General features: G+C 39.6%; 1 protein-coding gene across 2 annotated transcripts; it reads right to left on the bottom strand.

Annotated features, from left to right (window-relative positions):
• Positions 1 to 68: 68 nt before the first annotated feature.
• On the bottom strand, positions 69 to 20,598 carry hells (helicase, lymphoid specific). 2 transcript variants are annotated; one of them, XM_055018852.1, is made up of 22 exons: positions 20,279 to 20,598; positions 18,171 to 18,265; positions 16,244 to 16,362; positions 15,232 to 15,354; positions 15,094 to 15,144; positions 14,791 to 14,859; positions 14,661 to 14,702; positions 12,999 to 13,226; positions 12,565 to 12,747; positions 12,152 to 12,295; positions 11,318 to 11,514; positions 10,202 to 10,295; positions 8,887 to 9,048; positions 7,110 to 7,252; positions 5,083 to 5,227; positions 4,802 to 4,885; positions 3,531 to 3,650; positions 3,251 to 3,367; positions 2,998 to 3,157; positions 2,721 to 2,817; positions 2,526 to 2,602; positions 69 to 749 (listed from the first exon to the last, which is right to left on the bottom strand). In XM_055018852.1, exons 1-22 carry the CDS (start codon positions 20,284 to 20,286, stop codon positions 661 to 663), a joined length of 2,547 nt encoding a protein of 848 aa, XP_054874827.1. In that variant the 5' UTR covers positions 20,287 to 20,598; the 3' UTR covers positions 69 to 660. The 2 variants fall into 2 exon arrangements, with proteins under 2 accessions (XP_054874827.1, XP_023119561.2); XM_023263793.3 differs by lacking the exons at positions 18,171 to 18,265; positions 20,279 to 20,598 and adding an exon at positions 14,997 to 15,031 and having other exon boundaries at positions 14,791 to 14,849; positions 15,112 to 15,144; positions 16,244 to 16,261.

Genomic DNA, 20,598 nt, shown 5'->3' with positions numbered 1-20,598 from the left:
CTTAAAAGGAACTTTTCAGTTTCTGTAACTTAGCATAGGTTTAAAAATGAAGATCAGTTACACGCAAGTTCAAAAACAAGAGACATGTGAGATGGCTTTATTTATATAAAAACAGAACTATGCTTCAGATGCACAAAGGAGCTTTGATTACAGCATTGTCAAAACAATTCCTCTGCTTTAAATGACCAAATGAAAAACAATTAAGCACACTAACCAGGCTTAATCACATCGGTGCAGCTTCTACTTGTGATCCAGGCAGAGAAGACTTCCGTCTTAAAAAAAATATACAGTATGTAAGTGGCCCTCTCAAAGTAAAGGAACCAGTCTTGTGATATGACAGTTATAATGTCACTGCTGGGAGTATCTTGGCTGTGTGCACTATTTTCTTTCTCTATCTTTTGCCAAAAAATACAGCAGTCAAAAATCCCAAAGTCAGTTTGGTCTTAAAAAGGACACAGTGGTTAAGCACTATAGACTACATTTAGCAACAAAACAGTATAAAACAACTACACAGAATACTATCAAGGCAGCTAAGAATGGAAAAGACAGAGTACAAGATTCAAAGTCTACACTCAGCAGTTTGAAGATATTCTCTTAAAGTGACAGCTATCGCGAACCATCTGGATGGAAGTTTAGTTCTTTGAATTGTTCCAGGTATCTTCAGGCCAGTGTGATATCTGACAACTCTTTGGCATCAACCACTCTGAAGACTCCAACCTTCTCCTTCTTCTTGCTACCCTTCCCTTTGTCTAAAAAATACAAAGAATGTTTTACTTCAGCTACGAAGTTACCAGTAAAAAGACTACAGCAGGATCAATGGTCAGTACAGATAAACCAATACAGATCACTGGATTGGTAACATTATGTAATGGCTATTCAGTTGGACTAAAGCTTCAGACAGGAAATGTGGATATATCCCCGTTTGGCTAGATACATTTAGAGATAAATGAAAAAAAAATGGCCATTGTCATTGAAGATAACCATCAAAGAAAATGAGACGAGACAAGAAAGGTATTGAACATTTTTTTCCCTTTCAGTGTAGCTTCGCACTTAAAAGGAAACAAATGTCTTTTTACTGTAACCTGTCTCTTCATGGGCACATGATAATCTGAAATCACATCCAGTAGTATCACACTCATTGAAGATTTGGTGCCAAACTAAAAAATATTTTATCTGGCAAACACTCTTTCTTCTGAGCCCACTGACCTCTCATCATGTGTTAAACATATATTGCTAGGAGTGAGATACACAGCTGTCCACTGTAGTGGACAGTTGTGTATATTGCTAGGAGTGAGATACACAACTGTCCACTGTAGTGGATGTTGAGCCTCAAATGTAAAACATTACTGTGACACTTTCCCAGCTGTGTACTATTAAGACCATATTTTACTAAGGAAATATTTTTTTAGGGCTGAAACGATTACTCGAGTTATTTGATTATTAAAATTCCTCGAGGCAAAATTCTCTGAATAAAGGTTTCGTTTTTTCCGTTTCGTTTCGTCCACTACATATTAGACCCTAGGTCACTAACTGGTGGACCAGACTTCATCCTATATGGACTCAGACCTATAATCAATAAATAATGAGGGGATTTTAAATTTCACAGGATGCTTCTATTTTAACCGGCGCAGCTTTTCTAGTGTATACAGCACGAGTCAGGGTTTCTTTGTGTGAGTCAGCTTGACAAAAGTCAAAATCTCTGTCAGAGTTAACAGGTATGAAGGTGGTTATCAACTTTCTTTGTTAACTCAGACTTTCTGCTTCAGCCTCGTCCACACAAACAGGAGCATCATTTGACTTGTTTTCTGTACAAAATGAAACAATCGTGTTCAGCTGCTTCAGTCAACAGGTTGTTATAATGGAAAACAATGAGGAATATAAAAATGTATGACAGTAAAAAGCGTTGCTACTCTAAATGATGCAAGACAGGAATGCTGGTAGAGAACTGTTAAACGTGTGTAATGTATTTATTTTACAGATCAATGCAGCTGATTATTGATAACAGACAGCTGCACAGTAACTATTAAATTTCATCTATTTAAACATGATATTGTGTTGAAGTGCATGTAGGTCTGACAGTCTCATAATGAGGGAAATCACTTTAATTTGTGGCCAAATCAAAGTGAAATTAATGTTACTGATTGAATATTTTCTGTAATAAATACTAATACGAATACTGTTCTATCTGCTGCAGTACCAGCAGTTTAAATGGACCAAACACAAAAAAAAATTTATGTGATTTCTGCATCACCAACTAAATAAATGTTGGGTTCTATGGCTTTGAGTTTTAGTTGAATATCTCTGTACTATACTATACATGTACAATAACTGTGTAATTTATAAAATTAAAGCCTTTGGGAGTCACTAAAGGACATAAGAACACAATGTGCTTCTGCAGTAAAACATAAAGCATGACCAACTTTTGATAATTAAGACACTTTTTTTATTTAATAGTGGAGGAGTTTAAGTAACTAGGAGGACAGATGACCTGTGACACAAAGCAAGATTTGATTTATTCTCCTCACCCAGTAAGTCACTACGATCCAGCAGAATCTCCAGGTCCTGGTCACTGATCACCTTCCCCCTTGAAGCTTTCACCTCCCTGAGTTGGACAAAAATTACAGTCAAATGTGACACATGACTAAAAGGTTAAATATCCACTGATGTTATTCTTTGCATTCTCCAAACATTTTAACTTTGTGCAGAGAATCATTCCTTACTTCTCAGTGCCTCCAGCCTTAAGCAGCTCCCTCAACTCATCCAGATCAATGCAGCTTTTGCTTTGGTACAGCTCTGATTTCCCACCTTTGAATTTATCTATAGAGGAAAGCAACAAAACATTCAGAAACAATAATCAAAACGTGGCATTTGATGAATATTTCCGAGGCCCGTTGGATCAGTGTTTGCAATTCAAAACAAGTTGTTAATGTTATGCCACTGCTGTGGAGGGTGGCAACCTTTTATTTCTCAGTATTCCATTAAGATGAAACCACTCACTCTTGTGGATGACCATCTGCTCCAGTTTCCTCTTGGCAGAGGCCCTCTCCAGGATTTTCTGGTCAATGGTGTTGGCTGTGACCAGGCGGTACACCACCACTGGTTTGGTTTGCCCGATGCGGTGGCAGCGGTCCTGAGCCTGCAGGTCTGCCTGGGGATTCTGAGAGGGCAAGGAAGCAACATTAAACACCAACTTTACACTAACAATATCCAGAAACACGTGCACTACTAATTATTTTTAATCTGCACCCACCCAGTCACTGTCAAAGATGATGACGGTGTCAGCAGCTGTCAGGTTGATCCCAAGTCCACCTGCTCTGGTGCTCAGCAGGAAGATGAACACCTCTGGATCTTTGGAAAATTTGGTCATCTGCGGGGGTAGAAGAACCAGATCAAACCAGAACACAAGCATTGAGAGCAGCAGTATTGATGCCGGACATTTACTGATCCATACAAGAGCCTCACAGTGTCACACCAAGTGGGGCTGGACCAAGTTAAGCATTTCTGCACTGGCTTCTCTGTTTAAAACTCACATTTTTATCTCTGTCGGTGTAAGACATGCTGCCATCTAGTCGACTGTACTGAAATTTCCGCAGATAGCAGTAATCCATCAGAACATCCAAGATGGACGTCATCTGACTGAAGATCAGTACCTGGAACACAATGAACAACATACACATCAGAACTATATAAAAAATTAACAAACAGCAACAAACAACATGGCAGAGGACACTTCAGGACCAATACCAGACAGATATACAGACTTGTAGCTTTCACAATTACAGTTAAAACAAGAAAAGCACACAGTGAGCACAGTGCTCCGCCAAGGCTGCTTCGTCATCGTATGATTTCCGATGGATGAAATCTTTAAAAAATTTGTAGTCCGCAACAGTAGATTTGTAGTACAATCACAATCATGTGATCATCAGCAGGCAGCAGATGTAGTGTTCACTTGTTGTCATAGTTACAGTGACACTGTGCTGTTATCTCGCAATGATACAGAAATCTTTAACAAATCCATGGATCCAGACTATAAGCCGCACACTGCCAAAATCTAATCACTTTATCCTTTTATAATTTCTTACCTTCCCTGAAAATTTCATCCAAATCCATTATTCCGCTTTTGAGTAATGTTGTGAACAGACAGATAAACCAACGTCGATCATCAAATAACGTGCTAGATTTCTCATAATTACTCCGCGTGTTCCTAGGCAGAGTAATTATGGGAAATTACGCATATCTGAATATTTTAATTTTCCTAAATATTAAACATTAATAAAAAAAGGTCAGAAGTTTCCTCAGTTAAACTGAAGACATCCTGAATTGTGTATTTTTTGCACTATTACACCCCAAATGCATAAATAACAGTACAACTGACTCATGGAACAGACAAACTGAGTCACAATCTGTTTTAGATGAAGCCAATGCTTTTATACATGGATTTTGATTAATATTAGGAATCAGCCTTTCCACTCATCTGGAGTTCTAAGTTTTCTCATGTGTACCTGCAGGATGTAGTAGTGTGTGCCTTTGTTGTCCTCACACTTAACTACCACAGAGTAGAAAAGCTACCATTTACTGAATCAAGGAATAAAAGTCAAATTCAAAGCAGAATCTGTTTCTTTGAGTTCATTGATACTTCAATGGAACTTATTTTGAGGCCTCAATAATTAGGTTCTGAGCAGGTTTTCATAGTAGGTGTTCATAAAGCATATTGATATTTTTTTCCATGACATCTGACATTTTAGAAAAGAGCACTACATGACATGAGGTCACAAATTTGGCCACTGGGGTCCTGTTTTACCTTATGTCCCCTTTCCTTCAGTGCCGGCAGCAGCCTGTCCAGAATGAGAAACTTTCCAGAGCTCTGCACCAGCTGCTCATCAATCTGTAGGAAAGACAGAATGTGAAGAAGAACCATGTCACAGGAAGGAAGAGTCACTCCAACTCTGCTTCTCTACCATCACTAATCTTCTATTTAAGTATAACTAAAAATATCTTCATTTCTGCTTCAAATCACAAAAACTGGGACTACTCCAAAACAGTAATTGTAGTATCAGACACTACAGGTAAATAATGTGTTACCTTGAACTCCTGTGTGGTGGGATCAAGGGGGTACTCCACCAGGTAAGGGTGGTTACAGCATCTCTTTAGCAACATGAGAATGTTCTGCAGCTTCAGGTTGATCTGAGCATCCAGTGGGCTCTGGACATCCACTACTGGATGTGAACTGAAGGACACGAGAGGGAATTAAGTGTGAGCAGAGTTGTGACAGGGATTCACAGGGTCAGGAGAAGATCAAACAAGTTCATAGGACATGCTGCAAACTAAAAACTCCACCTACAACCTGGTTAAGAGGCTGTGTTCAAACTAACACTACATTTTCATTTCAAAAGGGCATTTAAAAATGACTAGTAGTTGCACTAAGCAAGTTAAGTTTTTACCATCTTCCTGCCCAGGCATGAAAGTTAGCTATGTAGCTAACTCTTGTCCAATAATTGTGTTGTGCATAGTCCTCATTGAGTAAGATAATAAATTAAAAGCAGATCTTTCTCCAGTGTTGTTAGAAAGTATTGCACTGAAATCTTTTATTTTGCATATTTCTCACACTTAAATATTCCAGATTCAAACTAATATTTACATTTATTTAATATTAGGCTGAGATAACTCACAAAACACAAAATGCAGTTTTCGAATCATGATTTATTGAAACCTGTATCACCCCTGTGAAAAAGTAATTGCCCCCTAAAACTATTAACTGGTTGGTCAATTGTCAGCAATCACTGCAGTTAAATGTTTGTAAGAGCTTGTAATCAGTCTTTTACGTCACCATGGAGGAACTTTGGTCCAACCTTTTCTGCAGAATAGTTTTAATTTGGCCACATTAGATTAGATTGAGCATGAACTGCCCTTTTCAGGTCAAGCCACAGCATCTCAATTGGATTCAAGTTCGGACTTTGACTCGGCCACTCCAGAACCTTAACTTTGGTCTTTTTGAGCCACTCAGAAGTGGACTTGCTTGTGTGCTTTGGGTCATTGTCATGCTGCATAAAACATTTGTGTTGAGCTTTAGGTCATGAACTGATGGTGGATATTCTCCAGGAGGATTTTCTGATAGAGAGCAGAATTCATGGCTTCATCAATTCTGACAAGTCGTCCAGGTCCTCAAACCATCACACTACCACCACCATGTTTCACTGTTGGTGTCACGTTCTTCTCGTGGGATGCAGTATTAGATTTACACCAGACATAATAGGACCCATGTCTTCCAAAAAGTTCCACCTTTGACTTATCAGTCCACATGATATTATCCCAAAAGTCTTGGGGCTCATCTAGATAATGCCAGATGAACCTTTATGTTCTTTTTGGTCAGGAATAGTTTACACCTTGCAACTCTTCAAAGGCGTCTTCCTTATTGTGGAATTAAGTAGACAAACCTTAACTGAGGCAACTGACGTCTGCAGATCTTTTGAAGTTCGTCTGGGTTCTTTTGTGACCTCCTTGATTAGATATTGATGCTTTTGGAGAAATGTTGGTCGGCCGGCCGGCCACTCCTGGGAAGGTTCACCACTGTTCCATGTTTCTCCATTTGTGGATAATGTCTCTCATTGTGGTTTTCTGGAATCCCAGAGCCTCAGCAATGGCTTTGTAACCCTCCAGACTCATAAATGTCAATTAATTTGTTTCGCATCTGTTCTTTAACCTCTTCAGAATGTGGCATCATGGTTTGTTTGTTTTTTTGGTGGGGGGAGGGTCTTATCTCTGTCTTACATTACAATAACTTTGTTGATCTGAAACATTCAAGTGTGGCAAAAACAGAAGATACTTGTGTATGTGAGACTATTGTTGACCTGTCTAAGAGTTGGTTAAGGCCTAATAAGTTAATGAGACCAGTCTAAACAATCAGAAGATGTCCAAACCTTTGCACAAACTACAGGTCTGATTTAATATTTTTAAAAGGCATATTTCACCCTTTAAAAGGTTAAGAACCATTAAGTTAGATGAATTCACATTCTCCAATGCAATCAGGGAGACTGACTTCAAAACATGGCAAGGCTTGTTAGCAACCTGCCCTTTTAAGCAAAGGTGAGATGTCTGTAAGCAGTGCTGACCTTTGCTCCACCTCATTGCGAACCCTCTCCAGATATTTCTCCAGGTCGTATGGCGTGTCTGTATCCATTTCTCTGTAGTTCACTACCTTCTGACTACGACGCTTTGGTCTTCCACTTGATGTTAACAGTACAGGAGCCTCGGTCTAAATGAATTGGGAGAACAGACAATTTTTAAACACTTAGCAGCCACTGGCACTTTCTAGATAGGTATTAAACTACAACCAGTAAAAAAGACTGCTATTAATCCCCTATATCAACCTAGGCATACTAACGTAGGTTCACCGAACATTCGGCTCGTTCCTCCGCCCGCACCCCAATTGACTTTGACAGAGTTGAATGACATGTTGGTGGCTGAAATATTAGTGGCTGAAAGAGTGAGAAAATGTACTGATTGTTATTGTTCTAATTAAGGAATAAGTTTTTATATGTAATAGGATAAACACATAATTAACAATCACCAGTGGGCTAGCAGGTATGTTGAGCCAGAAGTCAGAGTTTTCAGTGTCACAAAGGTGATTCTCTCTTAACCTGCTAGATCTTCATGGTAACTGATGCTGTGGAGCTAACCTGAGGACCATACTGCGAAGCAAATTTGACATAGTCGGGCTTTCTTTGTGTAGGATGGCTCCACAAAAACTGAAACCCCGTTTAGAGTTAATGGGTATCACGGAAGTGGTTAATTCATGTCCTGCACCATTTGCAGCAGCAGCGCTTTTAACAGTCATAAATTTTATACAATTACAATCTGTTGACTGAAGCAGCTGCACATGATCGGTTCGGTTCATGTTGTGTAGAAGAAGTGCTACATGACACGTTAAAGCCCACTTTTGTGTGAAAGCGGACAGATTTTGAAGCAGAATGTCTGAGTTGACAAAGAAAGTTGTCACACACCGTCATTTATATCTGTTAACTCTGACTGAGGTTTTAGTTTTTGTCGAGTCAACTCGCACAAAGAAAGCCTGCTTTGTACTGCACCATAAACACTAGAAAAGCTGTGTTAAAATAGAAGCGTCCCAGCAAATTTAAAATCACCTTATAATTTACTGACTACAGGTCCAGGATGGCGTCTGGATCTGGACTGGGACCACCAGTTAATGACCTCGGCTCTAAGGCCTTATATCAGTGCCTATAAAAATTTAAATGTTTGCAGCAATCAAAGAAAAACACAGCACAGGTGGTAAAAGCGTTCAAATGTGATTCTGAAACCTGACCACCTGCTTCAGCCCCTGCCGGACAGGCAGTGGAGCAGCTTTTCCAACAGGCTGGTCCAGCTCCGCTGCCACAAGGACAGATACAGGAAATATTTTCTGCCTATGTTATTCTTATTATGTACTGCACATTTTTACTTTTATCTGTATTTATGGTGGTGGGAACTGCATTCTTTATACTATAGCAAACAAATTTCCCTTCAGGGATTAATAAAGTATTTCTATTCTATTCTGTGTGGCTTTGAACTGTTGCCTCATGCACCTTACTCACTACTGACCTTGCACTATTTGACTTCTATTTCCCAAACTAAAATCCCACTTGCCCTTTTGGCCCTTTTCAGAGTGTTAATGAAGACATTTATGCTGATAAAGGTTATTTGGAGGCTCAAGACGGGATTTTCATCCATGAAGGGATGGCAACATGAACCTTAAACATCGATAGACCAAGCTCATTAACTGTAAAATAGACTATTGACAAACAGAAGAACAATCTGGCACCTGTCAAAATTTCTGGTGAGGCTGAAAACATTTTTGAAGTACTCTTGTATACGCATGCTACATTGTTTTACCTTTTCCTGACCCAGCATTTTGGTGATGGTCTTGTTGACGACAGCGGTGTAAAAGGCCTCCTGTTTGGCAGTCAGAGGAGCATAAACCACAATCTCTTTCTTAGGAGGAACCTCCAGCGTGACGTCTGACTTCAGTCTTCTCAGCAGAAACGGAGTCAGAATCTGAAAGAGAAAACCTGTCATAAATACACATCTTGGGGCTGCACAGTGGCGTAGTGGTTAGCACTTTCGCCTTGCAGCAAGAAGATCCCTGGTTCACGTCCCGGCTTTCCCGGGATCTTTCTGCATGGAGTTTGCATGTTCTCCCTGTGCATGCGTGGGTTTTCTCCGGGTACTCCGGCTTCCTCCCACAGTCCAAAATTATGCTGAGGTTAATTGATCATTCTAAATTGCCCGTAGGTGTGAATGTGTGAGTGATTGTCTCTGTATGTGGCCCTGTGACAGACTGGCGACCTGTCTACGGTGTCCCCTGCCTTCGCCTGAGTCAGCTGGGATAGGCTCCCCCCCCCCCATTTTACAAATAATGCAGTCCCATATCATCACCCACCTCTGTGCTGTACTGTGTCTGGACTATGCATTCACTGATGTAGTCATAGCTAAGTGGACAAGACACATGCTGGACTTCATATGAGCCAAAAGACTTATCTTAGTCTCACATGAACAAAAATGTGCTTTCAGTGTTCATCTGGCTTCTTTTTGTTACTCCGTCAAGTAATGTGGCAGAGTTATGTGACGATCGGCATACGCTTGTCTATTTCCATCTTGCTGATCGTATAAATTAATTTTTCAGTTCTTTTTTCATGTGGAGCAATGATGCAGACAGACAAAGTCCAGAGTTCCAAAACTGAGAGGGTTCTGGTGTTCAAGGGCCTTTCTAAAAATCCATTCAATCTGGCTAATTGGAAATCACAGGTGTCCTACACTTTGTTTCAGTAATCACAAGCTTTCTAAGTTTTGTGTGAGATGACACGTGCATTCACTTTTGTTGCACTGAGTTTCTACTTTGAGACATGAATTTTCAATATAGTCTTAAAGACTTGTTTGGACGGTTCATAAAGGAAACACTCTAAACTAGTAATCATGCAATTATTGAGAGCTGATGCAGTCTGGAATCATTTCATGTTCAAATCATTGTGCATAGGAGCATACTCACTAATATGTGCATTAACACTGACCTTAGGAAGCCTCGGTCCTCATAAAAAGGAGTGAATCAGAAAGGGTTTTAAATCATGAATGTCACTGATCCTGTAAGAATAATTAAGTATGTAAGAGTGTATCATAATTGCACTGTGCTGTGATGGTTTTAAAGACTGACCTGGTGCAACATACTCAGGATGTTCTGCTCACGTTCAGCAACCACCACATTCTCAGCCTCACCAAGGGAGCTGATGTCAAACCATGACTCAAAGCTGTGCAGAAAACACATCAACAAGCCGTTAGAGCTGAGCAACTGGCAACATAAAGGAAACAGAAATGTCATATCTGATTGCAGGTTTCAGGCACTTTGATGTTCAGTTTCTTATTGGTCATCATCAACATCACACCATCAGGAAGATGTCTGATCATCCCGAATGTATTGTGCAGCAGGACAACAAACAGATTCCAGAAACAGATGGTCTGAACCCACAGTGCCCTGATCTCAACATCATGGAGTCTACTTCAAACGGCTACTCACAGCAGGTGTTTCTATGTGTATGTTTGGCAGATTATTTAATCCAGAAATGAATTAATATCATAGAAAATACTGCAAGTGAAGCTTTTACCACTGAAACTGTTCTGACAGCCCAAATCTGGCTAAGCTGTTAGAGCAGGTTGTCCACTAACTGCACATGTCAAAGTGTCCTTGGGCAACACACTGAACCCAAAGCTGCTCCTGACGGCAGGAAAGCACCTTACAATGGGAAACATTGTAAAGTGCTTTGAGTACCACTAAGGTACAAAGGCCCCATGTAAGTGCAGACCATTTAACTGTATGAACCACAGGCTATTTTCAAGGTAAACTGACAACCTTTACTTGTAAGCTCTGATCTTCATTCATCATCATTAGAGCTAACCATGCATGCTGTATCTTGTATTGTTTTTCATAGCAGGGGTGTCAAACTCATTTTTAGTTCAGGGGTCACATTGAGCCCAATTTGAACTCAAGTGTGCCGGACCAGTAAAATCAGAGCATACTAATCTATAAATAACAACAATTCCAATTTTTTCCCTTTGTTTTAGTGCAACTGTGATTACATTTCATTTAAATTTGGAATTTTTTTTCACACCATCATTCTAACTTTGCGCAGACTAGTAACCGGCATTATTGCAAAAAGTACCTCTTTGTAGTGAATACTTGATGAACGAGAGGAAGGGGTGTGAATTTGGATGCAAAAGCATGTTGGTCCATTACTGTGATCAGCACCCACTAATCGATAACACCAGAAATCACCTCTTGAGATCATCAAAGACCTCTGGCAGGAGAAAGTTGAGAAGGGACCAGAGCTCAGCCAAGTTGTTTTGCAGCGGTGTCCCTGTCAGCAACAACTTGTTGTCAGTGGGCAGTATCTTCAGTTCCCGAACCAGTCGGCAGTTGAGGTTTTTGATCCTGTGGCCTTCATCCACTATTAGGTATTTCCACTGGAAATGCTAGAGCAGAAAACAAATATGACTTGGCTTCTTATAGAATACTCTTGAAAACAGCCAAATAGGAAGAAAATGACTAATAATCAATTTAAATATCAATGAATCTATTATCTTAATAAATACAACTATGTATTTGTGTTTATGAAATGTAGAAAAATAATCAAAGGTATCTGCTAAATTTCCCGAAGCCCAAGATGTTGGATCTAAATTGCCTGTTTTATTTGAGCCACGTTCCAGAACCAAAAAACATTCAGTCCATAAACAGATCAGCTAATTGTTAATTGTGACAAGCTTAAGTCTCCCTTAGCCAGATGATTCTGTAGTAGATAATAGTCCGGCTGCACTTTATTTTCAGCCTGTTATTGGTTCGTGTTTGTATTTCTTTAAACCAATCACAGTTGTCTTGGGCAAAACTACACGACGGATGCGGCCTTTGTGTTTCGTAATAATAGCGACAGAAATGTTTTGGTGAAACACTTCAATGCTTGTTTCCCGTAACATGCTGATGATGGAAAAGGAAGACCCTTTGCAGCCTCTGTTTTAACCGATACCATTACAATTTGTCTTGTTACCTTTTGACATGACTAAGCTTGAAAAATAACCATTTAGTTTTATATTAAAGCATGAAAAGGGATCCAACCTGGAGTAATTTTCTGTCAATCATGGAGATCTCAAAGGAGGTGATGACCACAGGACACATGCTGAGGGGCCCCTGAGGCCTGCGGATCTGCTTCAGAAGCTTAGCCCTCTCTGGTTTAGGACCATGGTAGAGCAGCACAGACACCTGGGACAAACTCAGTGTGAGTGAACCACTGACATAACAGAAGACTGCTGCTTGACGATAGTACAGTCTTCATTTCTATCTCAGAAATCTGATTCCGAAGTGGTGTGAGAATATTTCACTTCATAAAATCTGCAGCAGAGCTTAGCTGCAAAATTGCCTGAAACCGTTTCACTGCTGTTGTCTTTCCAAGTGACTTTAAGACAAGAAAGTCATTCAGAACTCCACCCGCTTCATGAAACAAGTATCATCTCAGTAATACTTCCTCTTACCTCAGGGGTAAAGCGCTTGAACTCGTTGACCCAGTTGGGCAGAGTGGAGAGAGGGGCCACCACCAGGAAGGGGCCCATCACTTTTTTTTCTATCATCATGGCGATGTGAGCGATGCACTGGATGGTCTTTCCCAGTCCCATCTCATCAGCCAGGATCCCATTGATGCCATTCTCCCACAACATCTAGCGGCAGACAGGGGACAATACAGGCTGCATGTTTACACTCAGCAGCAACACAAACACTGAAAACCATCAGGCACATCAGGTGATCGCCGTATCCTGTGTGAAAGGCCCTCAAGTTGACAACTAACAAAACTCTTGACTCGTGACTAAAACTGTTTCCAAGAGCAAGCATGGGCTTTAAAGTTCAGAAATACTTCATTAATTCTTTAAAGTCCTGACAGATCTTAAAATAATACACTGTTAATACTCACCCTCAACCACTCGATACCTTCAATCTGGTACCACCTCATAACTCCTCCAGTGAAGAGCTGTGGCTGCTGGGTGGGAACTGGCTGTCCGTTCACCTTCCTGTGAGGGTGCAGGAGATGCTTGGCATTGTCTCGCACCGTCTCCGACAATCGGTTCTTGATGTCTTGGTTGGAATCACTCATCTTTTCAATATCCTCAGCTTCTAGTTTCGTCTGGGCCGATCCCGCATCCTGACATGGGATGAGTGATTATGTTCACACCCACATATGGCTGGAAATAAGCTTTTCAATCCAATTTGCACCCATTTCAAACAGAACCTAATTCTGTAAAGGAGGTGATTTTAACATTACCTGAACTGGCTAGTGATTTTAATCCAGTCCAGAGTGTATGGGAGTCAACCCGTTTCCAGTAGTAATTACAGCACAACGAAGCCCCAGGTTTTAGCAAACTCACTGCTTCTTCTGTTATTTAAATCCAATCTGAAGTCTTGTATTTCAAAGCAAACCTCAGTTTTTTTTCTCCTGCAGAAACATCTTCTCTCCTGCATTTTATCAAGCCAGTGTAAAATTCTGATTTTGTGTGAACATGGAGGAAGTAGAAATGTTTTTTCCAGTGTCATAGAAACATGTTAGGATACAAGGCAGGCACGGGAACCTATCTGACAACAGGAAAAACATTTTGTCAAACTGAGCCCATAAAAGTAGCTGAATTAACGATGAGTAGATCCTGCTACTTGTAAAGTTTAAAATCCAGTCTGAAACGAACCAAAGTATACATTTTATCTCATCCTCCACTTACAATATCAGTCCTGACTGAATGAAGCCATACAGTGTACAAACACCTCAATTTGCACTTCTGGATTTTCGACACGTATGCCTTCTCATCTATCCAGTAGGCTTGGGCAGCATAAAAGCATTGCGGTACACCAGAATATGTAGACGTCTTGAGAGTACGACTATCAATATGGTTAAAAATATGTAATATTTTTTTTTGTAATTATAAAGTCAAAATGTCTGTGTAGGTTCTCAGTCATCCAGGTCGTGGTAATCGTAGGACCTTCAGTAAAAATCAACTGGACTTCTCTTGTAGGTTTTTGAAAACGTTTCACCTTCAACCAAGAGGTTTCTTCAGTTCTAACCAGTGACTCCCCATTAGCCAGTTCGAACTGAAGAAGCCTCTTGGACGAGAGGTGAAACGTCTTCAAGAATCTACAAGAGAAGTCCAGTTGATTTCTACTGAAGCTCTACGATTATAAAGTCAAAGTAACTATGACCTACTAAACCTCGGTGGGCGTATTGCTGGAGAACCAAAGAAGTGCCATGTGGGGTGTCGTTCAGATGAGTGGTCCTCATACTGGTATGCCGTTTGTGTTCTGTAACACTGTCACACTTTCATAGTAGAGTGTTTTAAATGACGTCAGGTGGCATTCACAGCAGCTCATTGTAAACTCAAAGTGTATGCAAACCTATTACCACCCGGTGTGATGCTTTTTTGGACACTATTTTGAGTAACTATTCACTGTCTCACAAACTAGTTTATCACCATGGCTATGTCAAAGCAAGAAATTCACAAAATTTAACTGTTCATTGTACAACTTAGCAGTCACTGGCTAATGGTAACAAGCAGTCCACACACACATGGTCAAAAAAGAAAAGAACCTTTACCGCTTCGTCCACTTTTCTTTTCTTAGCTTGTGACATGATTTCCTAGAAGACAAAATCAAACCGAACCAAGGTGAACAGACAAGTAAATGACAATTGCCAAAAAACAGACTAAAAGTGAAATGAGACATACCTCTTTTGAGATGACATCTGCTATTTTGAAATCTTCATCCCTCTTCCGCTTTTTTTTCTCTGGATCGACAGGAAATATTCACAAACAACATAAGCTTTGCATGATCACTTCATCTACGAGTTTGTAAATATCAATGTTTATTGGATAATTTATATTTACTAAGAATTTTCATGCTAGATTTAGCAAAAGATCAAATATCTGCTCACCTTTCTCAGGCTCTGTACCTGGTAGTGATTTGGGCCTAAAACACAAATACACTTTGTGAATATAGTTAAACAAAGTACTTTCATGCTAAGCAATGTTTCTTCCAACATTCCTTACCTTCTTTTGAAGTTTCTTCTTCTTGAGTTTTTCCTGAAATCGTTGACAGGAAAGCAGGATGTTAGTAGTGATTCAGTGTGTAGCAGCAGGCACAATAAGAGCCTGTGGAACACACACTACCTCATTCTGTTGCTGCTCCATTTTTGTCAGCAGGAATTTAGAGTAGATGTTGCTCTTCTGAAGTAAATGCTGCAGTCTTTTGAACCGCATGTCATTGGAGTCCCTCTCCCACGACTCCCGGGCCTTGGGGTGAGCATTGAAAATAATCAAACAATGACAGATCATGTTTCCAGAGAGAGCTGGATATAATCTAAAATTTATTACTAGTGCCACTATTATGACTTTTTACATCCATACCATCCATACCAATGGTGAGGAATTTTCTGTAACTGACAATACTTTCCATATTTAACAAATCTAGCCATGGTGGTCAAGTGTCAAATAACTATTTTTATTTAATCAAACACTAAGTTAAAGAGGATACTAATCTAATCAGGCCTGACATCAAGGGTGTCCAACTCATTTTAGTTCAGGGGCCACATACAGCCCAATGTGATCTCAAGTGAGTCGGACCAGTAAAATCAGAGCATAATAAGCTATCATAAATAACGTCAACTCCAAATGTTTCCCTTTGTTTTAGTGCAAAATAGTGCATTCTGAAAATGTTCACATTTAAGGAACTGTCTTTTTACAAAAAATGATGAACCTGAAATTTCTTAGGAAAAATAAGTTCAATTTCAACAATATTATACCTCAGTTTATCATTTACACATTACAACTTAGAGATCCCAATTTATCTACAAAGGCACAAAAGAATTTATGATTAAAACAATTTGTCAAGGTGCAGAAATTAGGTAAAATGTACAGTTTTACAAATGTATAATTTGCGGTTAATGTCTTCTCTGTAATTTTTACACTTTTACACAAAGTCGTCCCACGGACCGAATTGGACCCTCTGGTGGACCACGGGCCTGTTTGACCCCCCTGCTTTAGATGAAAGCTTTGGAATCTTAACAGTTTTTCATTGGTAGTAAGACTATTCAATACCCAGCCCCAGGCTTAACATAGCTTCATAAATACAGTGTGGGTGACAGACAGGACATACATCCTGAGGAATTAAGCAGCAACATACCTTTTCCATCATCTCCTTCTCTTTCCTCTCCCCTTCCTCCATTAGCTTCTTCTCTTCTTCCTCCATTTCCTTGGTGATGACCCCTTCAGACATCATATTCTCAGATTTTACACTCATGTCTTGAAAGAAATGACGACAGTCATGCTGACGGGTTACAGTTTGAACAAGTTTCCACATAACATCAGTATCTTTTCATCTAAGCTCTTTTCAGACGTGATTTGTAATATTGCTGCTTCGTCAATCAATTAAAGTAATGGCATTCTGTGATTCAGGCGTAGGTCACTTTTACATCAATGTTTCTCAAAGCTTTTTTCAACCATACCATCCACAGTGCCAGAGTGTTTGTATCATAGAGATAATCTAAACACTCCTTTACCAAGAGCAAAATAAAAATAACCCATCAGCTGTAATGAAGGTCAGGACTCAACCTGAGGACAGCTGCTATGTAACAAATGATTAAACTGCAGCTGATAAACTATTAATTTGTGTGTGAAAAGTACATAGTGTGGCCTGCTATTAAACCCTGATCAATCCTATCTCCAAGAATAAAATACCGATCAGCCACAACATTATGACCACTGACATGTGAAGTGAATAACATTGATTATATTGATACTATGTGGTGTTCTGCTGGAAAAACCTTCGATTTTAGCATCCATGTTGATGAGACTTAGACACCCAAGTAAACGTTGTCCCAGAACAAGCAGACTCCTTCATGAAAGTAACAATCCTAAATGCCACTGTTCTACCCCCACAGCAAAATGCACCCCACATCACAGACATCAAACAACCAGAACATCTTGGGGAACACGACAATCACCCAAGATGTAGATTTGACTTCCAAACATCCTAGACCCCATGCAGATCAAGCATCAACAGGATGCAGTGGAACAAGTTCGATTCCCAGAGGCCCCACTGCACAACCCAGAGTACCCAAAGGATCCATTGCCAGACCCCAGAGGACACCCTTAGAGGTCCTCTGGTCCATACCCAATGGTTCAGAGCATTTTTGACCACATAAGAGGGACCAACACAATACAATCTTGGTGGTCATAATGTTATGCCTGATCGGTGAATATAATTATTACCAGTTACTGAAGCTACTGTTGTTCCATGTGTAAATGTGCACAACTCTAGATCCTAAAAGCTACAGGTATTTTAAGTCAGCTGGAAGCAACATAATACCCACAGATTCTGTGTGTGACAGCTCATCTGTGCATGTGAAGAAAAGTACACAGCCGTTGGATAGTAACCTGGACTGATGGGTGTCCTTGTAGGGGATAATTTAGAATTATGTTTAACTCTCTTGCACTTCAGAGATGCACATATAGATATGCTGTCTTATGATGCAGATATTCAACAAACTCAGAAGAAATTCCTTAAATTAATTTCTGCACCTGTTCAATTCTTGTTGAGAAATTAAATGAAGATTATACTAATTAATGATGAGTATCAATAATCTAAGTGATTGGTGTCTGTTTTTATTTGCTGTATAGTTCCTATTTTTATGGACATGCAAAGTGAGTGAGAGGGGTGATTGTAATTTTGACACACAAACTGTTTCTTACACTCAGACAAGCAAAAAAAGGCCTCTCTAAAGCACAACCTGCAGTACAGCTGCTTGTGCTTGTTGACCTGTTAATATGACAGTTCAGACATCTGCTGTGGTAAAAGTGAAACAAAAATGTTACTAAGTTGAAACTATTAACATTGTTTATTGTGTAATGTCGTACCAAGTTGCAAACTTGTTAATACCATAAGTTACCTTTTTTTGATGATTCTGCTTCAAATGTGTCCGTTAGAAATCTTGTATTGTTGCTACAAGCCATATTTGTTGTGCCTCATTTTTGCCAGGGTACCACTGTCTTACAGGAAGGACTGAGAATAATTTGTCAAAAAGAGACATAATATAAGACCTTTAACTGACCATTGGCTACAGTCTCCATGGTTGTTCCCAGCGGCTCCTCAGATTCATCAGGTTTGGGGCAGTGAGGGGACACACTTCGAATGTCTTCTTTCTCGCTGTCAGCAACAGAAAAAACACATAAGAAAAATCAATGGTGTGAAAAAACTCCACTCATTTTCTGTGGGGTTCTCCTAAATTGAATGAAGGCATCCAAAGTACTCGATGGTTTCGGTGACAAAGATGATTGTCTTCCCAGCGCTCCAGACTGTAGACATTTTTTGAGAGTGTGCAAGTTAAAATTTTGAGTGAATGATGATCATTTAGCTGTTTTGTTGTCACATTAAAACCCTTAGATGCATAAGTGGGTCAAAAATGACCCGGTGAGGTAGTTTTCTTGCAATATGTTTGGAATTAAAAGTTTTTCATTTGAAGCTATTCTTCAAAAAGCATGGTACTTTTAAATCATTCCATTTCAATTTTAAGTTACCTTTTATACTTTTAAAGAAATTCTTATATTTGTATTACTACCCCAAGCTCTTTATCAATGATAATATCCTACAAGACGTGATGCAAACTTGGAGGGACGGAGAGCAGCAACAGTTAGAAGAAAAGAGTGGAAAAATGTCTACAAAATGGATGTTGACATTCTTGCTGTTCTGTGTAATATTCTTCTTTATCAATTATAAAAATGTTCAAAATCTGTTATAAAGTGAAAAATAAACATATTTCTAACATGAAATTATTCTTGTGTGGACAAAAATAGAATAAAAACAATAATACAAATTATTATCCTTAACCAAAATTACCAAAATGGCATAAAAGCACATTGTTATATGGGTCATTTTTGACCCACTAATGGAAAAGTGTAGGGTCCAATAACTTGTGCATCTAAGGGTTAACCTGCACATGCAACTACTGCGTTATTCAGAGTGGTAGAAGTTCAAACTTTTATTTCTTCCATGTCTCTGTCAAGTCTTTTCCTGCCGGATGTGTAAAACAACATATTTAGCTGTCATACATTTCTCTAACAAAACTGAGGAAAGAGGAGGCCAGTTATAATGATTAGTTCAGCAGTAGGGCTGCATAGTTAAATAATTACTAATTACAACAATGATTTTAGCTTCTAACCACTACACGAAAATGATCATCTTTTTTTTGTACCGAAAAGGCATAGCGTGTTTATATGCATACTGTTCATATAACAGGTTTTTGCAATATTTGTAAAATAAATAATAAAAGAAATTTTATTTCTGGGAGGTTTTCCAGAACTTTCCTGGAATTTTCCTGCATTTTGAAAAATTATCCCTTCTTAATCCCACGAGGGGAAATTCTGATTTTCGCATATCCCCAGATCAGAGGGCAGGGTCAGCCGCGGTACTGCGCCCTTGGAGCAGGAAGGGTTAAGGGCCTTGCTCAAGGGCCCGACTGTGGCCGCATCGGGGTTTGAACCACTGACCTTCGGATCAGCAGTCCAGAAACGTAACCATTGCATCACCACTGCCCACAAACACTGTCCTTATTTTTTCACTCTTTTCCAACAAATCTCTGGTCACACACCCCCACACCTGTCACAGGTGATAAACTGCAGCCACCTGGCAGCGTCGACCGTAACTTGCATGTGAGGCGTTTAGGGAACATCGGTACAATGTAGGATTTACCGATAAAGCAGATGTTCGGTGTTTAGCCTGTGGCAATTTATGACTGATATCACAAGAGGACTGGTGACAAAATAAATACATTTTCAGATTGAAACTTTTTACAGATATGAAGTCAACAATGCAACATAACTTGGTTATGCAAAAACAGCTGCTCTTCAGCATGCATAGTGGATTAATAGCTGTGGCAATGACGAAATAGAATAAGGTGGTGGGGCGAGCAAATGATTTGCTGGTGCGACCAACCATAAAAGTTGGTAGCACCAATTCTACGAGGAGAAAAGTTAGTCAGGAGCCCCGCTTTCAATGATTCCATCCCAGAAAAGTATGAGTTATAGGAGTCATTGGAAATTCAAAACTGCCATGCTATACAGCTTTCTACAAGTGTAGGTAAACTTTGGTTCACATACAGCTAGACTGACAAGTACGTCGTTATATGTGAATTAAAATATAAACAAAAACCATTTAACTTACCAACTCATGGTTGAAAGCACCGAAGCAGACACGAGGCGACTTCAAGGTTTTTGAATAACGTTTAGAAAAAAAGTCTTTGCACAACACAGAGCCGGTTACACAGGAGGTTATTTAACAGTGCTGTAGCTAACTTTGCTAGCTAAACACTAACTGGCTAGTGGTTATTAAGAAAGTTCACCCGTTTGCAGGAGTGCAGATTTAGCACTATATTGCAAAACCGTATCAAAAACTGTGCAAACATGTAAAATAAGAGTCGTCTAAACTACACGTAACTACTCCGCAGAGAACTCAGCATGCGTCTCTGTCGCACGGTTCCAGCT

This window comes from Amphiprion ocellaris, chromosome 16 (assembly GCF_022539595.1).
Source record: "Amphiprion ocellaris isolate individual 3 ecotype Okinawa chromosome 16, ASM2253959v1, whole genome shotgun sequence".
NCBI classification, from domain to species: domain Eukaryota; kingdom Metazoa; phylum Chordata; class Actinopteri; family Pomacentridae; genus Amphiprion; species Amphiprion ocellaris.
Note: the sequence above shows the minus strand (reverse complement) of the source record. Positions and strands in the feature narration are given on the sequence as shown.

Bases quoted from the DNA above. Each gene is read 5' to 3' on its own strand.
- hells (XM_055018852.1), bottom strand. The intron at 11,515-12,151 runs GTTGGATCCCTT...TTTCTGCTCTAG, and splicing joins TTGACAGAAAATTACTCCAG to CATTTCCAGTGGAAATACCT. The intron at 3,651-4,801 runs GTAAAACAGGAC...ATTGTGTTCCAG, and splicing joins TGAAGGAAAGGGGACATAAG to GTACTGATCTTCAGTCAGAT.